Raw genomic sequence first — 19,975 nt, forward strand, 5'->3', positions numbered from 1 at the left:
AGCATGGGAAAGAGGTAACTACAACAGAAAGCTAAGTAACAGAGCCGGATTAATACTCCCCTGAAAGAAGGTAACCTCAACAGAAAAAAAAAATAAATAAATATAATGGTGTTGACATGCTTTTCTGTATCATATGGCTCATAGAAGTGATTCTGTTCTCATAAGACAATTACCCTGTGCGCATATATGATAATCAAGGGCACCATAAGGCACTTCAGTGGAGATGCAACACCATTCAGCAGGCCATTTGCCAGAGAACTACTCTGTATTATCTGAATGTGTGTGGGGAGACAAAACTAAAAACATTAGAAAACAAAACTATGCCTCAAACTCTAGCAAATATTGATAGCTTTGACTAAGACTTAACAATATATGTATGCATTCAGATACACAGCTGTAACTACTGTCATATACCTGACTAAAAACAAACTATTACCAAATGCGTGTAGAAAATGTTCTATATTTCTCATCAGCAAACAACTATTTAAATGAATTAGTCATTTACACTGAGCAACTATGAATACCTTATTCACTCAAGGGGAAAGGCATACTTTGTTGAATGCTCTGCAGGCTGTTACATTTGGCTTCTCAAGGAAGTGATCTTGTAACATCAGCCTAGGGGAAAAAAATCTCCTAGAAACTAGTCCTCACTGAAATTGTCAATATTCAGCAAATGCCATTTGACTGATATGTCTGCAGGATACTGTACAAAAGTCAGATTCTTATCGTAAAATGGTGAAATTAGCACAGTGCATCTCCACTAGCACAGAAGTTAGCGACAAAAAGATAACTGTGTATATACAAAAGAAAGCTTATGAGAACTTTTTTTTCTGCACTGGTGATTCAAATCACTCTTACACAGAGAAGACAGAATAGTGCAGATTGAAAAATGTGCAAGACTTTTGTAGTTCTGACATACAAAGTACATATTTTATGTGTGTCTCCTGCTGATACAGTTCAGCTCTGAACTGTAACGAACTGCTTAAAACATCTTAGTACTGTCCAGAGCTTTTAAATGCATCTATAAGGCAGAAAAAACCTTCTGACTGGGCTAGTGTTATATAAACATGTACATAGTAACAGAGCAAGGCAAAAAAGAACCAGATATCACAAGGATTATAACTCATGATGATCTTGGGAAAAAAAAAAAATTAGTCATAACCGAAAATGTGAGTATTGATATAAAGTTCATAATAGGTGTGTTCACCTCAGAATGCATGAAGTGTCTAAATACAACCATTTTATATCATAAGCACTCCACCTTCTGAATTCTAATTAAGCTTGCCACTCATGCATATATAAAAATGTACATGAACATATGGGGGCTGTGGTACAGACATATTTGTCACATGTGTGATGATCTCAACCAAATGAAAAGCCTTTCCCTTTACCAGGCACGTGAAACATACTTCCCCTATGCTTCTCCACCTATCACAGATAACATAATGAATGAATTTGGTTGCACTGATACATATTACAATATGAACATTTTTTGCAAAATGCTCTGAGGTACTTCCAGTTGTCTGATAGGAATTACGAGAAATACACAGAAGGTGACACACATTTTTTGTCTCCAATTTGGGATGCCCTAACATATTGCCTCTATTCCAAACCCCTGTTTAGATCGTATTTCACTGTCTTAAGTTCCCTACACATTTTAGTATATCTTTAGATAGGTGACAGGCAGACACAGATGACACAAGAGAAATTTCATACTGAATAAAGTAGACATCTCATTTTGATTAGTACCTGGAGCTGTCTAGGTCTAAAAACAATACTAAAAGTCCTCCATTTTCTGTGCAATGTTTATCACTTATATGGCTGAGAATGAGATTTTTTTTTAATGTTTGACAGTTTTGTTTAGGCAGAACTTTGTAAGATGTTACACTGGGAAAAAAAGATATGTTGTCTGAATTTCAGAAGACATACTGAAATATAATTTGTTTTTAAGACCCACTATTCCATAATGAGAGCGGGAGTACAGGCTTATCTTTTGCAGGTTAACAAGCATTTGGCTAGTTGAGATCACCTCTGTGCTTTAGAGTTTAAATTCATATAAAAAAGTTAAACAATATGATTTGTTCATATTTCAATTAAAAAAAAAAAAAACACCTCAGACTAAACCCCTCATTATAAGTAGTCCTCAGACTGAAAATGTGGTCATTAAGGTCTGACTGCATTCTTTAGAGGTTCCATTGAGAGGTGACTAAAGCTCCAAGATTGCAATCCTGGAGAAAATCCAATCATAATGCATTTTTACTATCAATTTCCCCTCTCTATAAAACAGCCTGGTTGACCAAAGTCACAGCCCTCCTTCCAGCCACAGCCTCCTCAATGAGCACATTCTCCAATTCCAAGCCCCCTAAAAGGAGGTACTTTTTAACTGGCACAGGTACCCAAAAGTGTACATATGTTGCTCTATCAGATTGCCAACTGAAGAAAGAAATTAAATGCCCTCAACCACTCCATCCATATCCTCCATTTGACAGACCCTTTTCCATACTGTGGTGCATCTAATATAGTCCTGTTCACCCAATCTTCCCACCCAGCCCATTCATCTCAAAGCCATTAACTCTTCTGACACTTGTGCTTCCAGGCACCTGTGGGCAGTGAAAACACGAAGTCTCTGCTGAGCAAAGCGAATCCACCTCTTTTCCTGGAGTGAGGAAACAACTCATCGCCTGCAAGTGGGAGCCAAAATGTGACATGAGCCCTCGCCCAACTGCAGAAATAAGCCACGTGGTGCTTATTCAAGCCCACGCAGTGACTCCACAGTCATATGCTCTTCTCCAACAGGCGCACACTCACAGAAGTAACAAGCAGCGCATAATTTCTAAATCAAAGAACTCAAGCCTTATCAGAGTATGCAGCTTACGTATTTTGGAAACTATATGGCATAAGGAAATAATTTATTGACAGAACACAAATCTTCAAAAATATCTATGGGGTCCCTCATAATATCAAGACTCAGGCTTACAGCACAGCATAACTACACTGAACTGCCCTTTGATTGCTCTCCAGATACTCCAGTATGCTGGATATTTTCCAAGTAGTAATTAATAGAGTCAACACATTCCCAGTATTTGGTGTTGGCTCTGAACTACATAAAATTGTTTCTCCTGAGAATACTGAAATGAAGCACACATGAAATCACACTGCACACTTTCAGATGTGGAAATTGTAGACTATTTGGTATGGATAATAAAATCTCATCAACCCTTATTCATACTGGATAACAACATCTATTTTCTGTCAGAGCCAGGAACATTTAAAAAGCATGCTGTCTTCTCCAATTATGAAAAAAGAAAGGACTTTTAACAAAGCTTTACTTTAGAGCAGTACCAAAGTATTATAGATAACACACTGGAAGCACCATGATGCAATATGAGCTCTCTATTCAGTTATCTACCGTCAAACATTGCAGAAGGAGTAAAAATCTGCAGTTTATATGGTGCTTACAGAATGGTTGTACTCACAGTAAAAATGAGGGCCAAACCCTGTGTTTATTTCTGGAAGATCTGCACATGAATGTTGTCAGAACCAATTTGTCTGGCTGTATGACTCGCCTCCAGCCTGCGTCACCACCTTGAAAGCTGAAAGGGTCATCGGAGCCAGCACGCCCCTGCAGCATCCTGTCCTCAGAACTTGCTCATAGAGATATCAGTTAATGCCTGGTAACCAGACTTGTTTTCTCATTCCCACCACGCAAGAAGCCACAGCTTCACCAGAGTACTCAGTTTCAGCTGTTGAAGAGGTCTAGGACTCTGGTGTCCTCTCCAGAAGTGCTGTGCAAGCATTTCCATCAGTGCTTCCAATGCTATCAATACAAGATGCGCAGCCACGCAAGGTGTTACCAGATATTAATGTGATGATATCACATTACCAAGTCAGCCAGGAGAAGGCAATGCTGCAAGGGAAGGTCTGTAGCAGTTGTTGCACTACAGAGGTGATAAACACAAATGGAAAAGGGGCAACTGTAAAGAGAGGAATGCCTAAAAAGCTTTCAAATGTGATTGCGTTTTAAGAGAAAAGCTTTTTTTTTTTTCCTCATTTACAGCTTAGAAATGAACACTAGTTTGGTGCATACACAGCTTTTTCATATTCATACCAGACATAGCTCTTGCACAGGGTGGCAGGTATTATCAGATCCTAAGCGTTAGCAGTTTGAGCGTCACATTTATCGAGTTGCTGTAGTTCTCTCAGCTTTCAAAATCAGACCCTTGGGAGCATGATTTATTTAAACCTTTAAAAACATTGATGTGTAAGTGTTATTTTTCAGGTGCCTGAGTATCTCAGGGATAGCCCATGAAAAGAATATACAAGAAATTTTCCATGATCTTAAATTTACTTCACAAATATGGAAGGTTTTTAGAGTTCAGAGAAATAATACTATCGTGCTAGGCTAGAGGGACTACTTGCTTCTGCAAGATCAAAATCTGAGCCTTCTACAATAGAAAATAATAGCATTTAAAAATATACACACATACATACATCCTCAGCAGTTTGAGTCAAAGTAAATCATCTAGCTACTGGAAGTGATACAAGCAAGGAAAAGCTGCCTTGCTGTGGGTAAATACACCTTTGCCTGATGCACTTAGTCACATGATCTAAACTTTTGGGCAGACCTGTGCAGTACCAGGAGTTGTACTTGATGATCCTTATGAGTCCCTTCCAACTTGGGATATTCTATGATTCTATGATATGTAAAAGAAATAAAGGTTTTTATTTCTCCTACTAATTGAATACAGGAAGTACGTAATTTTCAAATCGGGCTTTCCTGTTCCAATACCAGATATCAAAACTGCATTATGCAGTTGTAATTACTTCCTCTTCATTATGTAGTTTATAGGTAAAGAGGGAGAGTAAGACCATTGTTTCCATGATAGTTAAAGAATAAGGACATTCGGCAGAAGAAGTGATGATGATAGGCACAGACATGACTGCATCTTTGTTGAATTAGCCAAAAAACTGTGTATTGAGCTTTTACTAGCTTTATAGAAGTTCACAAAGGAGAGCATAAAGTATGTCAGCACACATTTAACCTGCCAGAAATTTGAACCAGAATGCATTTGAACCACCAGATTGAGTTTATAACCCATAAGAACTCCACGGTCACTATGAGATCTGAAAATAAAATGAACTAGAAACAGGAGGAGAAGAAGGGAATGAACAGTGGCAGGTGGTGGAGAGGAACCAAATGCTAAATAATCAGGTTGGGCAGACAATCTTGAAGCAAGGAGAGCCAGAACGAGGGAAGAGGCAACATTCCAAGTAAATTTAGATTACTTAGGAGTATACATGTGAAGTAATAAACTCATTTCTGCAGTAATTGGTGGCACTAAGGTGTCAGGGAACATAACATTCCAAGGTACTGGACACAATTCTTGCAAAGAACAGATTGGGTTTCTCCTTAACTACCTTTAAATCCTTAAACAAGCTGACAATGCTAGCTGTAGAGGCATCCCTGTCCTCCTCTCCCACCCTAGAAAGTGATAAACAGTATTCACTCAATACAAAATGTGTATTTCTTACATATAAAAATGGAAAAAATTACACATAGTTATGGTACCAACCAGCTCTTGTGAAAGGGAACAAGGAAAACACAACAGACGCTACTTACATTCTGGTATTGCTGGTCTTGTTGATGATTACAGATTTTCCAGTTTGATCCACATTGTGATCCATTCCAAAGTAAGCTGCCACTCTGTGTACGAGCATCCTCTGATATGATGACATCTGAGGGAACTTTTTATAGTGATTACTGGTAAAAAGAAAGCAAATTACACTGATAATTACATTTCCCTCTGAGCTATAATTAAATGACAATAGCAATGCATTTCATAATTCAGTGGACAATAACCGAAAATTTCTCCTTTGTGTGTTCACACATAGATATTCGCTACAAGAAGGCAGACAAGAGAAAGCAATTGCATTTACAGTTTCTAAAAAGCACATTTCCACACACTACAAAGCTCACACATTATGCTATTGACTAGACACGTTGTACATGGGGAAGAACTCGCTCCCCACATACACACACACCCTGCACAAACAATCCGTCAACAGCTTTCTGCCCTTGTCCCAAAGATCAGGCACAGAGCAATGCTGGAGGGCACATACTCATTTTTCCTCTCTTTCTGTCAAAATGTTTATTTCCCAAGAGTGTAATTTCCTCCTCCTCTTCTATTCTGACTCTCTACTTTTTAAACCTGTAGAAACAGTTTATTAAAAACAGCATATGGTAGTAACCCTCCCTCCCTCCCCAATGTTTAGTTCTGTTTTCCAACATGCTAGAATAACATAGCACACAGGGAAACCTGCATGATAGCATATTTGATTGAGTATGTCTACTTAGAAATACCTGAGTGGTATCCTCTGCACTCAGAGCTTGACTAGTATTTTTGGACCCAAAAGAGTGGAGTGCCAGTAGAAGCCACTGAAAAATTATGACACGAGGAAAAACAAAAGGTTCTCATTTACATCCACCGTATTTTAAGTAGACCAAATGTGTCAGGAAATAAAAGCCTGATCTTGCAACGTAACAGGGCTCAAGAGTGCTGGGGTCCGTATGAGCATATCACTCACTCAGTTTGCACTTCTACACACACACACGTGACTTTGTAACTGAGTGTGGAGCTCTACTTACTTGTTGTCACTAATAAAATCAATAATTTCCTGTTCCATTTTCAAGAGTATCATTCTGTCCCTGTCAAAAAAGAAATGCAAAGAACTGTAGCATCAACTACCAACAGCCATTTTAGATTAAAATATGAGTATATCAGTATTTGTAAGGCAATTCTACAAGCATGGTCAGCCACCATGATTAAAAATGAAATGTGCTTTGCCCTTGGCACATCTTGAGAAGATTCCACTCTGCATTGCTGGAACTTCCCTGACATAAGCAACAGATTTAGCCCTTCCTTCCTTAGCATGGTCTGAGAGTGCTTCTAGCCACACAGGGCTGTGATCAGTGGGTTGCAGTCCCTGCAAAGAATAACCCTGACTGCTATGGATAGCTCTGGTGCTTTATCACCATTGACTAACCTAGTTCTTGAAAGAAAAGAGATGCTGTCCACAGAAATTTTCAGCATTTTGTCAGACACACATCTTTTCCTAGGCATTGACCATTAAGTGAGAAGAGTGGGCAAGCTAATCTAGTTAGAGGACACAATGGAGAACAACACCTTTGAACTGCGACTCCCAGGAGGCAATGTCGCTCTCATTCCAAATTCTGTTTTCAACTGGAAGTTCTCAGATGTTCCTTCTTTTCCTCCTTCTCCTGAAGAAGGCATGCAAAATTTTCCCCTGCATAGTCCCACACCTACAATTCAGCTTGACAGAGTCCAACACTCCTTAGCGCTTTTGAAGTTTTTAATGTTGTGCAGATAAAACAATTCAAGGACTTTATTATCTATACAAAAGGTTACACAACCTATTAGGTAACTAATTATTCATAGCTTTCCTTAATTGCAGTATTATATGGTATCTACTTAACAGATTCAATTGATTGAACATTTAAAGCACAAAGTATAAAAATGTAACAGATTCTTCCTTAGACATTTAGAGGTAAATTTAATTTTGATATGAACTAACTGTTCCAAATGAAAATTGGAAATACCAAAAGCAGAATTCAGCACTATGCACACAGTATTAATTGTGTACAGCATTGCCAGAAGAAAGCTACTTTATACTCACGTACAAGTCTTCAATTGTAATGACTATACTACTGCTAAAATCATGTAGGGGCTTTATGCAAGAAGTTAAGGACAAAGACCAGATGTCAAAAAGTGAAATTAGAAGATAAATTAGAAGGGGAGTAGGAACCAGTGACTTCTTATAGCTTTTTGCTCAGCTGAAAACCTACCTCATTTATATTTTCCCTCATAACCATCTCCAGAACTAAAAAAACATGGTGTACAGTTTATGGGATTCAGTTTATAGGATTTCTGAGAATGTCAGCTACAATTTCAAGAGTACCAGCTCTAATGCAGAAAATACCTACCTGGGGTTATTCTTTAACGTATTAATGAGAAACTCATGCAGATCTATGCCTGTTGAGTCTGTATACTCTTGACTGAAATCTGAAAAATAAAAACAAACACCCCCCACTCATTTATTTTATTTCAACGGTTATGATTAAGCTACACTGTAAACCAAATTTCATTTTCCAGTGACAATCTGTGAGCATATGTGGAGTTTACATATTCATTTGGAGTTCAGGTGAAAAAAAACTACTCTTGGAAGCATTGGGTGGATGTGTGTGATTCCTCTATAGTGTTTCAATGAGAACGCAGAACCAAAACTGGACACTGAAGGAAAGTGTTGGTTATTTGAAAATCATGAGTTATCTTCAATGCCAATCAAGACCCTTCCATGCTTTTCTTTTAAACTTTGAAGTTTAAAAATAATTTTATCCATTGATACATCTTTGCATCACTTAATATACGCTATACACGCAGAAAGTGAAGCATTATGCCAGCGGGAATTTTATTAGCATAAACAGACTGAAAACCCAGTAATGCCTAAGAGTGGGCAGGTAATGGTGATGCATGACAGCAGTTAGAATTAATTTTTCAGTACTGTCGTACTGCCTGACTCAAAGGCGTGCGCAGATCCTCAAGCTGGCGTGAACCGTGAGCGCTCCATTGAAGCCAACTGACAATTCACACCAGCCGCAGATCCGCAGCCAGGTAGGCAATGATTATTTTTAGAGATTACGTTGCAACCCGGTACCACTGACAAATAAAAATACATTTTTTTAACACTGTATTTAGATACAAAAATCAGACAAGTCATAGAAGGTGGTAATAGATAACAGATAACTAATAGTAAATGGCAGTACAGATTAAAGGTCACAGGTGGATTTCCTTACATCATTTAAGAGAAATTCTCCAAGATAGAGGAGCAATACTGAAGAGGATTACTCTGCTGTCTATATTGCACAAATGACTTGTCAGTGTATTATCATCAACAGGGAAAAGTATTAGTCTTACACTTATATAATCACACCTTTACGCATATATGTTCACGCTGTCATGATTAAGGGTTCAGAAGAATTATTTTTACACGAAAATATGTATATATAACATCTACATTAAAATAGTTCGGACGGTTTCTCACTTTCAAAGCCCAGCATTTGTATGAAAAACACTCATGCATACACATTTCATGTTCTGAATTTTCTCAATTCATGAATACATTAATATTGTGTATTTATGCACATAAAGAAATGCATGCTTGTTAAAGTAATTATAACAATTTAAATATTTCAATTTCACCTTTTGATAACATTCTGATCTTGTTTTTTTCACTGTTTTTATCTTTTTCTTTATTTTTATCCTTTTCTTTTTCTTTCTCATTGTCATCCTTACTAGTTTTGTCTTCTTGCAAACTAGGAAAACTTGAAAGTTGTAGTTGTATTGATTCCTGTTGGGAGGAAGAAAAAGATAATTCATGGCCAGATTCAGTACAGTTCCCATGACTTTTAACCTGTGTAGATTTGCATTAAACTGTGCATGGCTAGAAAATCTAAAGCCAGATACATTTCTTTCCTTTTTTTCTTTTTTCCCCCTCCAGGAGAATAATGACATCTTAGAGGCCAAGTTCTTATAGTAGGTGAATTTATTTCCTATTGTTTGCAATCTATAAGCTTTTATTCTACTTATGTTAGAGGTACATTATTCTCCACTTCAATAACTCTCCTCCAAGAATTGCTAGAACAGTAAAATGCATTTCATATGGGCTTTAAGTAATTCTAAAATTTAACATCTGTTAAATACGTGACATAATGATTTATAGATAGATGCAACTCCCCCCTCCCCCCCCCCAAAAAAAAAAAAAAAAGTTCATGTGAACTGCTTTGTACAAGAAAATGCAGTATCAGCCAGGCTGAGCTTTTGAGCTCTGACAGAAGAAGCATGCCAGCAAGTGATGAAATCAGTTGTATTAAGAGGGCTTACTAAGTTTTTGGGTACTTTATATTTAAAGACTTATGCAAACAGGCCTTTAGCTTAAGGGGTGAATTGTGCACCACTACTTCCTAACAAGTTGTGGTAAGTGAAATTTTCCAAGGCATCACAAATTTTATCCTCAAACTTCAGTATTTCAGAGTCTGAATCCTTTTGAAAGCATATCTCAGCTTTAAAAATTAATTAAAACCAAAAATTCAAGCTGTTTCACCTTTTCTGATTTGCTTTAAGGAACTTACTATTCCCCATTTAACAACATTACTTTGTTTGGACAAAACACAAATCGATACATATTGAAAAATATAAATAATGCCATGATAACCTCCAAAGAAAACAAGCTGATTGTACAAAACTTAAGTGATCATACTTCTGTGTTCACATTTTTTGAAGAAATAAATGGTCAAGTATATGCTTTGGTGTAAAAACGCACACTTGTATTAAGCTGTGACAAAACTCCCTGATAATGCAGTATTTAATACATGAGAATCCTGCATGCCCAATAAATTTCTGGTATCACATTAATGAAATCCAAATTTATCCTTAACAGAGAAAATCTGAAATTCTTGAATGCTAGTAAACTCCCTTATGTCACAATTTTTCAAAGAATACCAGCATTCCAAAAATATAAATATGAAACTTTAAAGTAAGGGCTTTTTTGGGTGGGTTTTATTTTTATTTATTTAATTCTAAAGTAACCAGGTCATTATGAATCCAAGTGATACTTTCAATATATTTTTTAAAAATAAACCTTAGGTTTCTGGATGTGTTTGAGATTGTGTGTGTGTGTGTGTGTGTGTATTTTGTTTGTTAGTTTTTAAATAAGAACTACAAATCAGTCACCACAACACATGTAAGACAAAATCCTTACAGAACAAGATATCAGCATAAACATGCCATGGTAAGACAGGAATTGGATAGTTTCTCAGCTTAATCAAATGTGGCATGGATGACTCAAAATGTAAGGTACCGTAAAAGAGAAACAAAGACTTAGAGCCCAAATTTAACCTTAAATACCATCTTTAATCCCTGCTTCTCTTAGTTCTGGATGACAATATTAGCCAAAATCTGAGTGTACAAAGGGAACAAGGGGGAACTCCTGGCCTTCTGAGATAAGGATAGATAGGAAAATGTTTGCTAACCTGCTCAGTTGCTCTCAGGGGGCTAATGTTATGCCTGCTTTCTTTCACTTCAAATGGCAGTTCAGTTTCTCATTCAAATCACATGTTTGGATCAAACACTGCCAAAAGACCCTGAAGGACAGTTCTGATTCCCTGAACTGTCTAGAGTAAAGTGAGTGTGCCATTAGCTTTTCCAAACAGAGGAGAAAAATGTAACTGGCTGTGCCATTCTCAGGACATTAATCTTAAGCTTCACAGTGGCTGTTAAAATGCACTTATTTCATTGAAAAGAAAAAGGACAGACTTTACACATAAGCACACATATGAACATACAATAAATACTGTCTTACATGTAACATAATACTTATATATTTGATTGCATTAGAAGAAATACACAAAAGGGCTGTAGAGTCGTGAAAGCAAACTACTGTATATTTTGTTACAGTTTTATTGATTTTTCTCAATAATAAAATACAATGTTAATAAATACATTAATACAAGGTAAGTATAGTGAGCAACAAAATAAATGTTCAAATTGCAATAACACACTTATTGGTCAATAGTATAACATTAAAGGCAACATTCCTTGTAAGTAAGGACATAGTGAACCATCAGGTAAGAGTTCAAGATCAAGTAATACAGGTAAACAAGTTTTTTTTCCCTACACAGGGGAATGAAGGCAAGTTTTCAAATATAAATACAAACATCAAGTCTGCAGTACAATCCACACTCTGTAGTTCCGGCAACGTACCATACATTCTCTGGTAATTAATTTCTTGTGCTTTGTAAACCATTAAGATAAAATAATTTAAAAAAATATTCGAACTGAAAATAAGCTTTTTCTCCTCTAAAGTGAAAGCAAAGCAGTTAGGTTGGCACAAAAACTTCTGTACCCTTCAGGCAGTCCAAGGAGAAGACTGTAGGTCCAGCTTTCCACGGCAAAGCTGAGCTGCTTTCATTAGCAAGAGGTCAGCAAGAGCAAAAATGTAATTCCTCTCTCATTAATTAGACCCGGCCAACTGCATCTTTACAAAATGTATGCCAGGGTCCTGGGAGGCACCTTATCTTCCGTTATTGTGTCATTATGGTCAAGGAAATCCTTGCCATACGTACCTGGTCAGATCAGTTAAGACCAGAGGCTGTGTGAAACTCCTCCTCTGCCTGGTGTTGGGGCATGACCTGGACAGGAGTTTTACCTCAACACCTGCCAGTCTCTTGCAGGTGTGGTACATGACCTGTGCAGTACATTAGCAGCTACCGTGCCATACTTAGTACAAATTCTTTATATTTCTCTCCTTTTCATTCTCCATTAAACAATAGAAAATACAAATGAAAGCAGAACAAAAGCCACACATCTTGAGCAACACATGTTAAGCTAGAAGCATATACCTACAACAGAACAACTGATAAAATAACCTATCAACTGCATAAGCATCATTGTAGAGCAGTAGAACATGTAGTAGTCAGTCCCCCTGCTAAACAACCTGGTTTTTGGTCTTTCAAGGAAAAAAAAATAAAAAATAAAAAGAAAAACCTTTTCATACTTATGAGCTAAGAGGAAAGCTGAATTTGTTTTATTTCAAGTCAATAGAGGAAACTGTGATAAAGTACACTTAAAGTGATTTTTGTTTTTGTGCTAAGCTCACAAGAAGTTATTTCCTCAAACTCTCTCTACGGCTGATCTCATTTGCACATACAAACTATATGCAGAGCTTGTGGTTTTATTTTTTTTTCCCTTCTTAAGTCTTATTATTAACAAGCAAACAAATATTTGATTTTTTTTGCTTTTGCTTTTGGGGGTGGAGGGGGGTGGTTTGAAGCGAGTCTACAAAGACTGCCACCAGCATTAGACTCCAAGGTGAAGGGACAGAACTCTACCAGCCACTGGGAATACCACGCTACCAGTACAGATAAACTCAAATACAAGCTTTTTGATACTGGAAACTCTACATCAAGAGTTTAGTGAGCAAATGCCACTCAGTAGGAGGCACCTTTGACTCTATCAAAGTATTTTGGAGAGTGAAGGACCTGTAAATTTGATGTGACTAATATGAACTGGGGTCTCAGAGGAACCAGAAACCAGAGCATAATCATAATTGTAACCATTGCAGTCTTGAAAGAGATAGCCTTAGAGAAAAGAACATTAATATTTTTTTGATTGTTACTATTTTTTTTTTAATCTAAATTCTTTTGAATTCTTTTCCATTTGCTGAAATTTTCAGGGGGTCTGGAAAAAAAAAGCAAACAAATCCCTGTGACAAAATGTAAAACTAGTGTTTTGAAATAAAGTTCACGCTAAACCAGGTAACTTCATACAAATGTATTTGTTGTTGAATGTAATCTTTCCCCCAAGAAAGACATTGGTAAATGCCCAATTAAGTAACATAACCATGCAACAGCACATGGAGTTTAACCATGCAGCTAACAGCAATGACGGTAAATGTACCTGATTATCATGAAGACTTTCTGCTCCCGGGCGAGGGGATGTCTCTTCGCAAACAGCAAGACTCCGGACAAGTTTTCCTTTAGCTCCTGACTGCATAAAAGAGAAAGAATGCAAGACAGAGAAAACTCCTGCCGACCTCAATTCGCATAAACTGCACACATCAGCTATTCCTAAACATCCCAAATAACTGGTATATACCCACCCAGGAAAACCTTATCTGTCTTAGATGTGACATTGTAAGCAATGAGCCACTTGCCACATACGGAAGGTGGTAGCTTTCTTTTTGCTTTTAATAATTTCTGTTGCAGTTCGCTTACTTCATCTAAGTCCATGAAATAATTGGAATAGTTATTCCAATTCAAAGCTAATTCAACATAAAGTATAACTCAAAGGTTCTCTATTTTTTTTTGCTTCCAGTAACATTATACCAAAGGAATACAGACAGTAAAACCTGCAAGTTTTACAGACTCGGCACTTGAAAAATTGAAAGAAACTTCCCCCCCACGCTCCAAGAAGATTCTTTCCCCACCCTACATTTCCCCAGAGAGCTAGTCAGTCTCTGCTCCTTTACAATGAGATTACACCATTAAAATCAAATTCAAACAAAAACGTTAACTTCTAAAGCAAAACCACTGATTTTTTTTCTTCTCCACTGGTGCACTCAAACACACATGCTGTCTAACAAAAGCACACACAAGCTCAGCAGCACGAAGGCATGATGGATAAAGGAGAGAGACTGTCATAGCTTAATCTAGAGGAACTCTTCTGCCTTTGTGCAGCAAGATTATGGGGTAAAAGGAAAGACAAAATGAGAAAGGCAAGGAAAAAAATACAACCACTTGATGAAAGTCCAACATTTCAACTGTAGACAGACATTTGATTGAAATTCTTTATCCTACCATTACACCTCAGCATGCAATTCCAAACAGAGATGGACCATTACCTTGGATCTCTTTTTCTGCTGGTTCTGGTTTGCACCTCGTTTCTGGTCATAGGAAAAAAAAAAAAAAAAAAAAAAAAAAGCGCAGTAGTTATCATTTCAGGGGAAAATGTGCATGACAAGAGCATTACCAACAAATGAAGAGATAAAACCACTCCTAGAATTCTATTTTAATGAGGTGCTGATTGCAAAAACAACTTCCCCAAACCCAGTCCGGAAAACAGGGAGAACAGAGAATCATCTCTGCTCACTTTATTCATTTAAAAACATGTATAATAGCAAAAATGTTGCATAGTGATTTGCAATTTTTGCATATAATAAAAGGTACAAGAAAAGGCATACTTAAGTAAATGCTCCCCCTCTCCAAATTCCTCTTAAATTGTAGTCTCCCTTTATTTTATATTCCACTGAGAAAAAGGATTTGGACCCCCCTCATTTGATAGTCTTATTAAATTACCTTTTCAGGCTTTGCATAACAAGTTTTTGTAGGCTGTAACACCTACAAACCAAACCACACATTAAGTAATTATTTATTAGTATTACCTCTAAATTCATGAGATCAAGGTAGTTTTCTAAATCCCCAAAGAGTGAAAACAGTCAAATATTTCACCAAGCTTTAGCACAGATGTGTAGGAATTAACTTCTCAGAAAAATTAGTAACACGGACAGCAGCCTAAAGAGCTTGAAAGGTGTAACAAAAATACTTATTTTATAGGGAGATAAAAGGACAAAAATTAAAAATAAAAAAGAGACAGTCTAAAATTATGAGAGAAAAATAGAAGCATAGGCAACGGAAGAGATCATAGAAATGGAAAGGCAAGCAAAACACATTAATACGTAATACACACATTCACTTTTCGTGTCTTACCTGCAGCTCTGTCTTGGCATCACTCAGTTTTTCCTCCTTTTCCTCTACTTCTGAGCTTTCAGATTTATTAAGAATACAGTTGTCTCGGGTCGCTTCAGAGAGGGCAGACTCCTGTTCTTTCACAGCTTCCTCTGCTGTCTCCTGGTTCAATTTACCTTGTTCAGACATTCTTCCAGACAGAAATTAAAATAACAAGATTTGGTGACCTGAAAGGTCAAGATACCACAACACAAAAACACATAAAACAAAACACCAAGAGTGAATTTTTATTTTACTTTTTTTTTTTTTTTTCCTCCTCCCAAGCAAGTTATTTAATCCCGCTCAATACACAAGCCCAACCAAGCAGCTCAGGATCTGAAAGCTACACATGCCCCCGGTGAAGTGATATAGTTAATCAACAATTTTGGGTAACAGCATAATTAAGTTGGGATAAACAAGCAGAGCTCCAACCTAAACAGTCTTGGTAGAAAACAGATATAAGGTATGTCACTGGGACTCCCTGCCCAGCCCACTGCAGAGGTGCAGGCAGGGATGGTGAGGGACCCTCTACAATGGAGTTCAGTGACACCAGGCAGGGAAGGACCCATTCTGCCTTCCAGGTCACTGGCATGCTAGTGCTCCCCTCCTCTAGACCTTTCTTTCTTTTAAGAAAAAGAAAACAGTCAAAAATAAAACAAAAAGTAAGCACCAACGATACCACAGCTTTTCAACCTTCAACCATAGCTTTTGCATATGGCAGAAGCCTATAGCACTCACAATTGGTAAAAAAAAAAAAAAAAAAAAAAAAAAGTCAGTTGGAAAGGTAATAACAACATAAATAAGAAATCTAAATTTGGCAATAAAGCTCTCATGGTCAGAATTTTCAGGCATCAAACTGACAGCTCCATTATTAAAAGTCATAAGCCACTTCTCAAGCCCCATGTCACTCTTAAGCACTGTGAAAATCCTACAGGAAGCCCTTGTCAGGTTATTTCTAACGAAGATATCTCAGCTGAACTGCATTTATGCTCAGCTCACAATAGGTTGTTGTACAGAAGCTTTAAAGGCTTTTTAAAGTTAAAGCCTGTTATTATTCTCTCTCTAGCTCCCTCTCCAAGCCTCCCCCACTTATCAACTGTCAAATGAGACTCATGAATAAATTAATTTCCCCACACCCCCCCCTCATCCATGTGGCTTAAGATGCATTTTAAGAAAAAAAACTGCAGTAGAGAAGAACAGAAAGTCTTCTGCAATATCTTGCCACTTCGCAACAATGATACAGTGGCAATTAAACAAAAACACACTTTGCCAAGTTTCTTTTTATGGCTTGTAATCAACACTCAACAGATCCATCATCACGTACCTCCAATTTTTTAGGCTTCTTTAAAGTGAAAAAATCAAACATGCTAGTGTTTAAAACCTTACTAGTTCAAGTTTATGCTTATCTTTTGACATGGTAAGCAAATAAAATCCTTCCTACATGATACATTAAAACACTATTTTATTTCGAGAAGAAATATGGATTTTGCAAGATAGGAAACTACTGGTTCATAAACAAGGCAACTGGAATACTAAGCTTATAAATTCGATCACAGTAAGCCAATTCAAGCCTTGAGTTGGTCTCATTCTCCCCACCCTCCTACCCAGGAAGTGTAATGGCATTGGCTATTCTGCTACAACAGCTGAAACCTGAAGCACTTTGATAGCATTTCAAACCAGGATGAATTTTGAGACCAGGAATTGGTCTGTTAAAAGATCTTTGATTTGTTAAGGATTTACAATCAAAAATCGCTTACAAACAAGTATTTTGTGGGCACATTATCCTGGTAGCTCATCTACATACTTGCATAACATTCAAAAAAAAAAAAAAAAACAAACAACAACAAAAATTACAGTCATAGTTTATCAGCCACACTGAAGAAACCATTTACCTGAAAAACTGCTATAATTCCCACTGTCTTTCTAGCGTCTTCTGTTGCTCTTTGCTAGTTATGTCCACACAAATGATCAATGACAACTTGAGTCCCATGTCCCCATTAACAGTTCAGCATGCCAATCTCCATGCTGGTTCTTCAAAGAGTTTGACAGATCATCATCAACCTGGAAAAGATGAAAATTAAAAAGTAATAGTGGTAATGATCATTGTACGGCTACGGATGCAATAGATAGGACCAGTTTTCTAACGCTAATGACCAGCTTCAAGCAAATCACTTTCACAGCTTGATCCAGCTCCACCTGTCTCAAAACTGCCTGCTTCTTCTCTAATGAAGGCTAGAGCCGGCTGTTCAAGTCATAACAGCTCCTACGCAAAGAGCTAAAATTAACAATTGCATTATGCACTGAAGATTACTCACTTCAATTTTAACCTTTTTTAGTGAATTCCAGCACTTTTCATTATAAAAATCATATATACATATTTATATATAAGCTCATCTGTTTGCTTCAACAGAAATCAATGTGGGAATGAGCAAGAAAGACTTGAATGTTTTTAACTACAGCTTGTGCTACAATTAAAATCTCAATATTCAAACAGGATTGAAAAAGCAGCTAGATGCTTTTAGAAAGTGACTCCCTCTGCCAGGGCGGTAAGTTGAGGTGCTTGTTTAATAAGCTGAATAAAAGTTGAAATGGTCGAGAATATGAGGAGAAGAAAAACCCCATCCCCCCAAACACTGCCAAAAATAACTTCCTTTTCAGGCTACGTGTAGAGTACATAGGAGATCTCCAGGTTATCATCAGGGAAATAAACCTGAAGAAAGAGTTGCCTCAGCAATGTAATATATGTTGCGCATCAGGACCATGTTGGCCAGCTGAAGAACTGGTCTGACAGAAAAGGAGCACTTCGGGACAAATCAGATTTACAAGCCATGGCTACATGCACAAAAACTACAGATAGGAAGAAACCCACAGCATTCTGCTTGGGAAGAAGAAAAAAATGAAGACTGTTTCAAGTCTAATATTAGACGCCTTGTTTCTGAGACACACTTGAAATTGCACCTTGTTGCAATTGCCTTGCAGTATGTTACCATGCACAGGGGCTCACAACATTAATGTAGCTGAATTTCATGAGACAGAAACAGAATTTAGCACAAAAACCAAGTCCTGCTGCCTCCAGAATCTCAGGTGCACCCAGAAAAAGAGCACACAGCTCTGTACACTTCTATAAGCCTACAAACTAACATACACAGAAGTCTTTCCTTCCCTCAACATGCCTAATTTGTGCAGAGTAATACAGAGTATGTCTTCCCACTTACTTTCTGGTATTTCCAACAGGATATTTTCAGTAAATTTATCTGAGAAATACACTTTATTGATCACTATGAGAGTGCCAAAGTAACAACATGGAAAATCATGCCTAAGCAATCAAGTGCATGTAAAAACAGACTTCATGGAGCCAATATCCACCCAAATCAAAACAGACACACAAACAAACAAACAAAAACAGGGAAGAAGAAAAAAAAACACACACACACACACAAAGAAACCCAAGGAAATACAGTGTGTTACAGTTTCACCTGTAAGACAGCCAACCAGAGGAGATAACATGCAATCAAAAGCTTTCAAAAACTAACCCTAGAAATAGGTAATCTGTACCAAAATCAGAAAACAAAAGATTATTTCAGGATCCTTCAGCATTACAAATTAACTGTTCATAAAGCAAACAAACAGAGCAAAACAAAAATAGGCTACAAACCGAACAAACAAAGGGTATTAGATCCAGCAAGTGATCTGCCAAGGCTTCAATAAACAGCATTTCTGGTCCTGTGCTACAGATGCTCAACATAATCTTATCATGCGTTACCAAAGACATATTTCTTCATAAGCTGAATTCCCCATATTGTTACACTTAAAATCTCTGATGCCAACATAATTTTTCATTGTCAATCTATGAGAAAACCACAGAATCTTAAGTTAAAACAAGAACAACAAATCCTGTATATTTTCCCAACAAAAAGTGGGAAAATAAGCTTACAGCGTGCAGCTACCATTTTTCAAACCTGCAATGCAGGTTTGTTCGGATGATTTTAGAAATTCCTTCAGAATTATCTTCTGAGGGTGAGAAAAAAAGGCAGGAAGAATTAAGACATATACCTGTCAGAGTCAAGCCTTTGCCTTCTCTTAATATAAATTTCCTCCTCCTTCATTAGGCAACTTACAAGTGATGACTAACCCTTTACATACTACAATACGTAAAACTACATTTCTGGTTGTTTGGGTGGTTTTCCAAAGAGACTCAGATTTCTACAAAATGCTTCAGGGAGTATATAAATAGCAAAAAGGCATCATAGCCATCAAAAGGCAAAATAGGCATTAAGTGAGAGATTTTAATGGAAAATACATTTCTATTTTTTGCATGTTTCCAGGATATCTAGTTATTCAGCGATGAATGCACTTTTTGCTATTGTCAGTCCTGCAGCGACAGCACTGCCATGGAGAAACATACTGGATTATTCTCTTTCTTGCACATCAACAGAAATGTCAGTGCTGATTTGACTGTCAAACCTTCAGCACCAAAGTGACACAAGAGGCTGAGCACATGCACTTGGGGTTTTGATCCTCAGGTAGAAACAGCAAAACTTGTTGCTAGGCAAAAAGCACGTTCCTCATTTACAAGTGAGACAAATGTTATAGAGGTCTTGGATCTTTGAAGTGGTC

At 37.2% G+C, this 19,975-nt stretch overlaps 1 protein-coding gene across 24 annotated transcripts in view; it reads right to left on the bottom strand.

Annotated features, from left to right (window-relative positions):
- Positions 1-19,975, bottom strand: part of ARPP21 (cAMP regulated phosphoprotein 21) — a 206,522-nt gene that overhangs the window by 94,298 nt on the left and 92,249 nt on the right. For 23 of the 24 annotated variants that reach the window (XM_084283179.1, XM_084283176.1, XM_084283178.1 and 20 more), the window contains 8 exons: positions 17,251-17,419; positions 15,341-15,546; positions 14,476-14,517; positions 13,533-13,622; positions 9,279-9,426; positions 8,003-8,081; positions 6,647-6,706; positions 5,621-5,761 (listed from right to left, as the gene is read on the bottom strand). In XM_084283179.1, coding sequence (XP_084139305.1) covers positions 5,621-5,761; positions 6,647-6,706; positions 8,003-8,081; positions 9,279-9,426; positions 13,533-13,622; positions 14,476-14,517; positions 15,341-15,508 — 728 coding nt within the window. In that variant the 5' untranslated portion in view covers positions 15,509-15,546; positions 17,251-17,419. The remainder of the gene's footprint in view (positions 1-5,620; positions 5,762-6,646; positions 6,707-8,002; positions 8,082-9,278; positions 9,427-13,532; positions 13,623-14,475; positions 14,518-15,340; positions 15,547-17,250; positions 17,420-19,975) is intronic. The other variant, XM_084283167.1, reaches the window with a different exon arrangement.

Source organism: Netta rufina (assembly GCF_964035555.1).
Source record: "Netta rufina genome assembly, chromosome: 2".
Classification (NCBI taxonomy): Eukaryota; Metazoa; Chordata; class Aves; order Anseriformes; family Anatidae; genus Netta; species Netta rufina.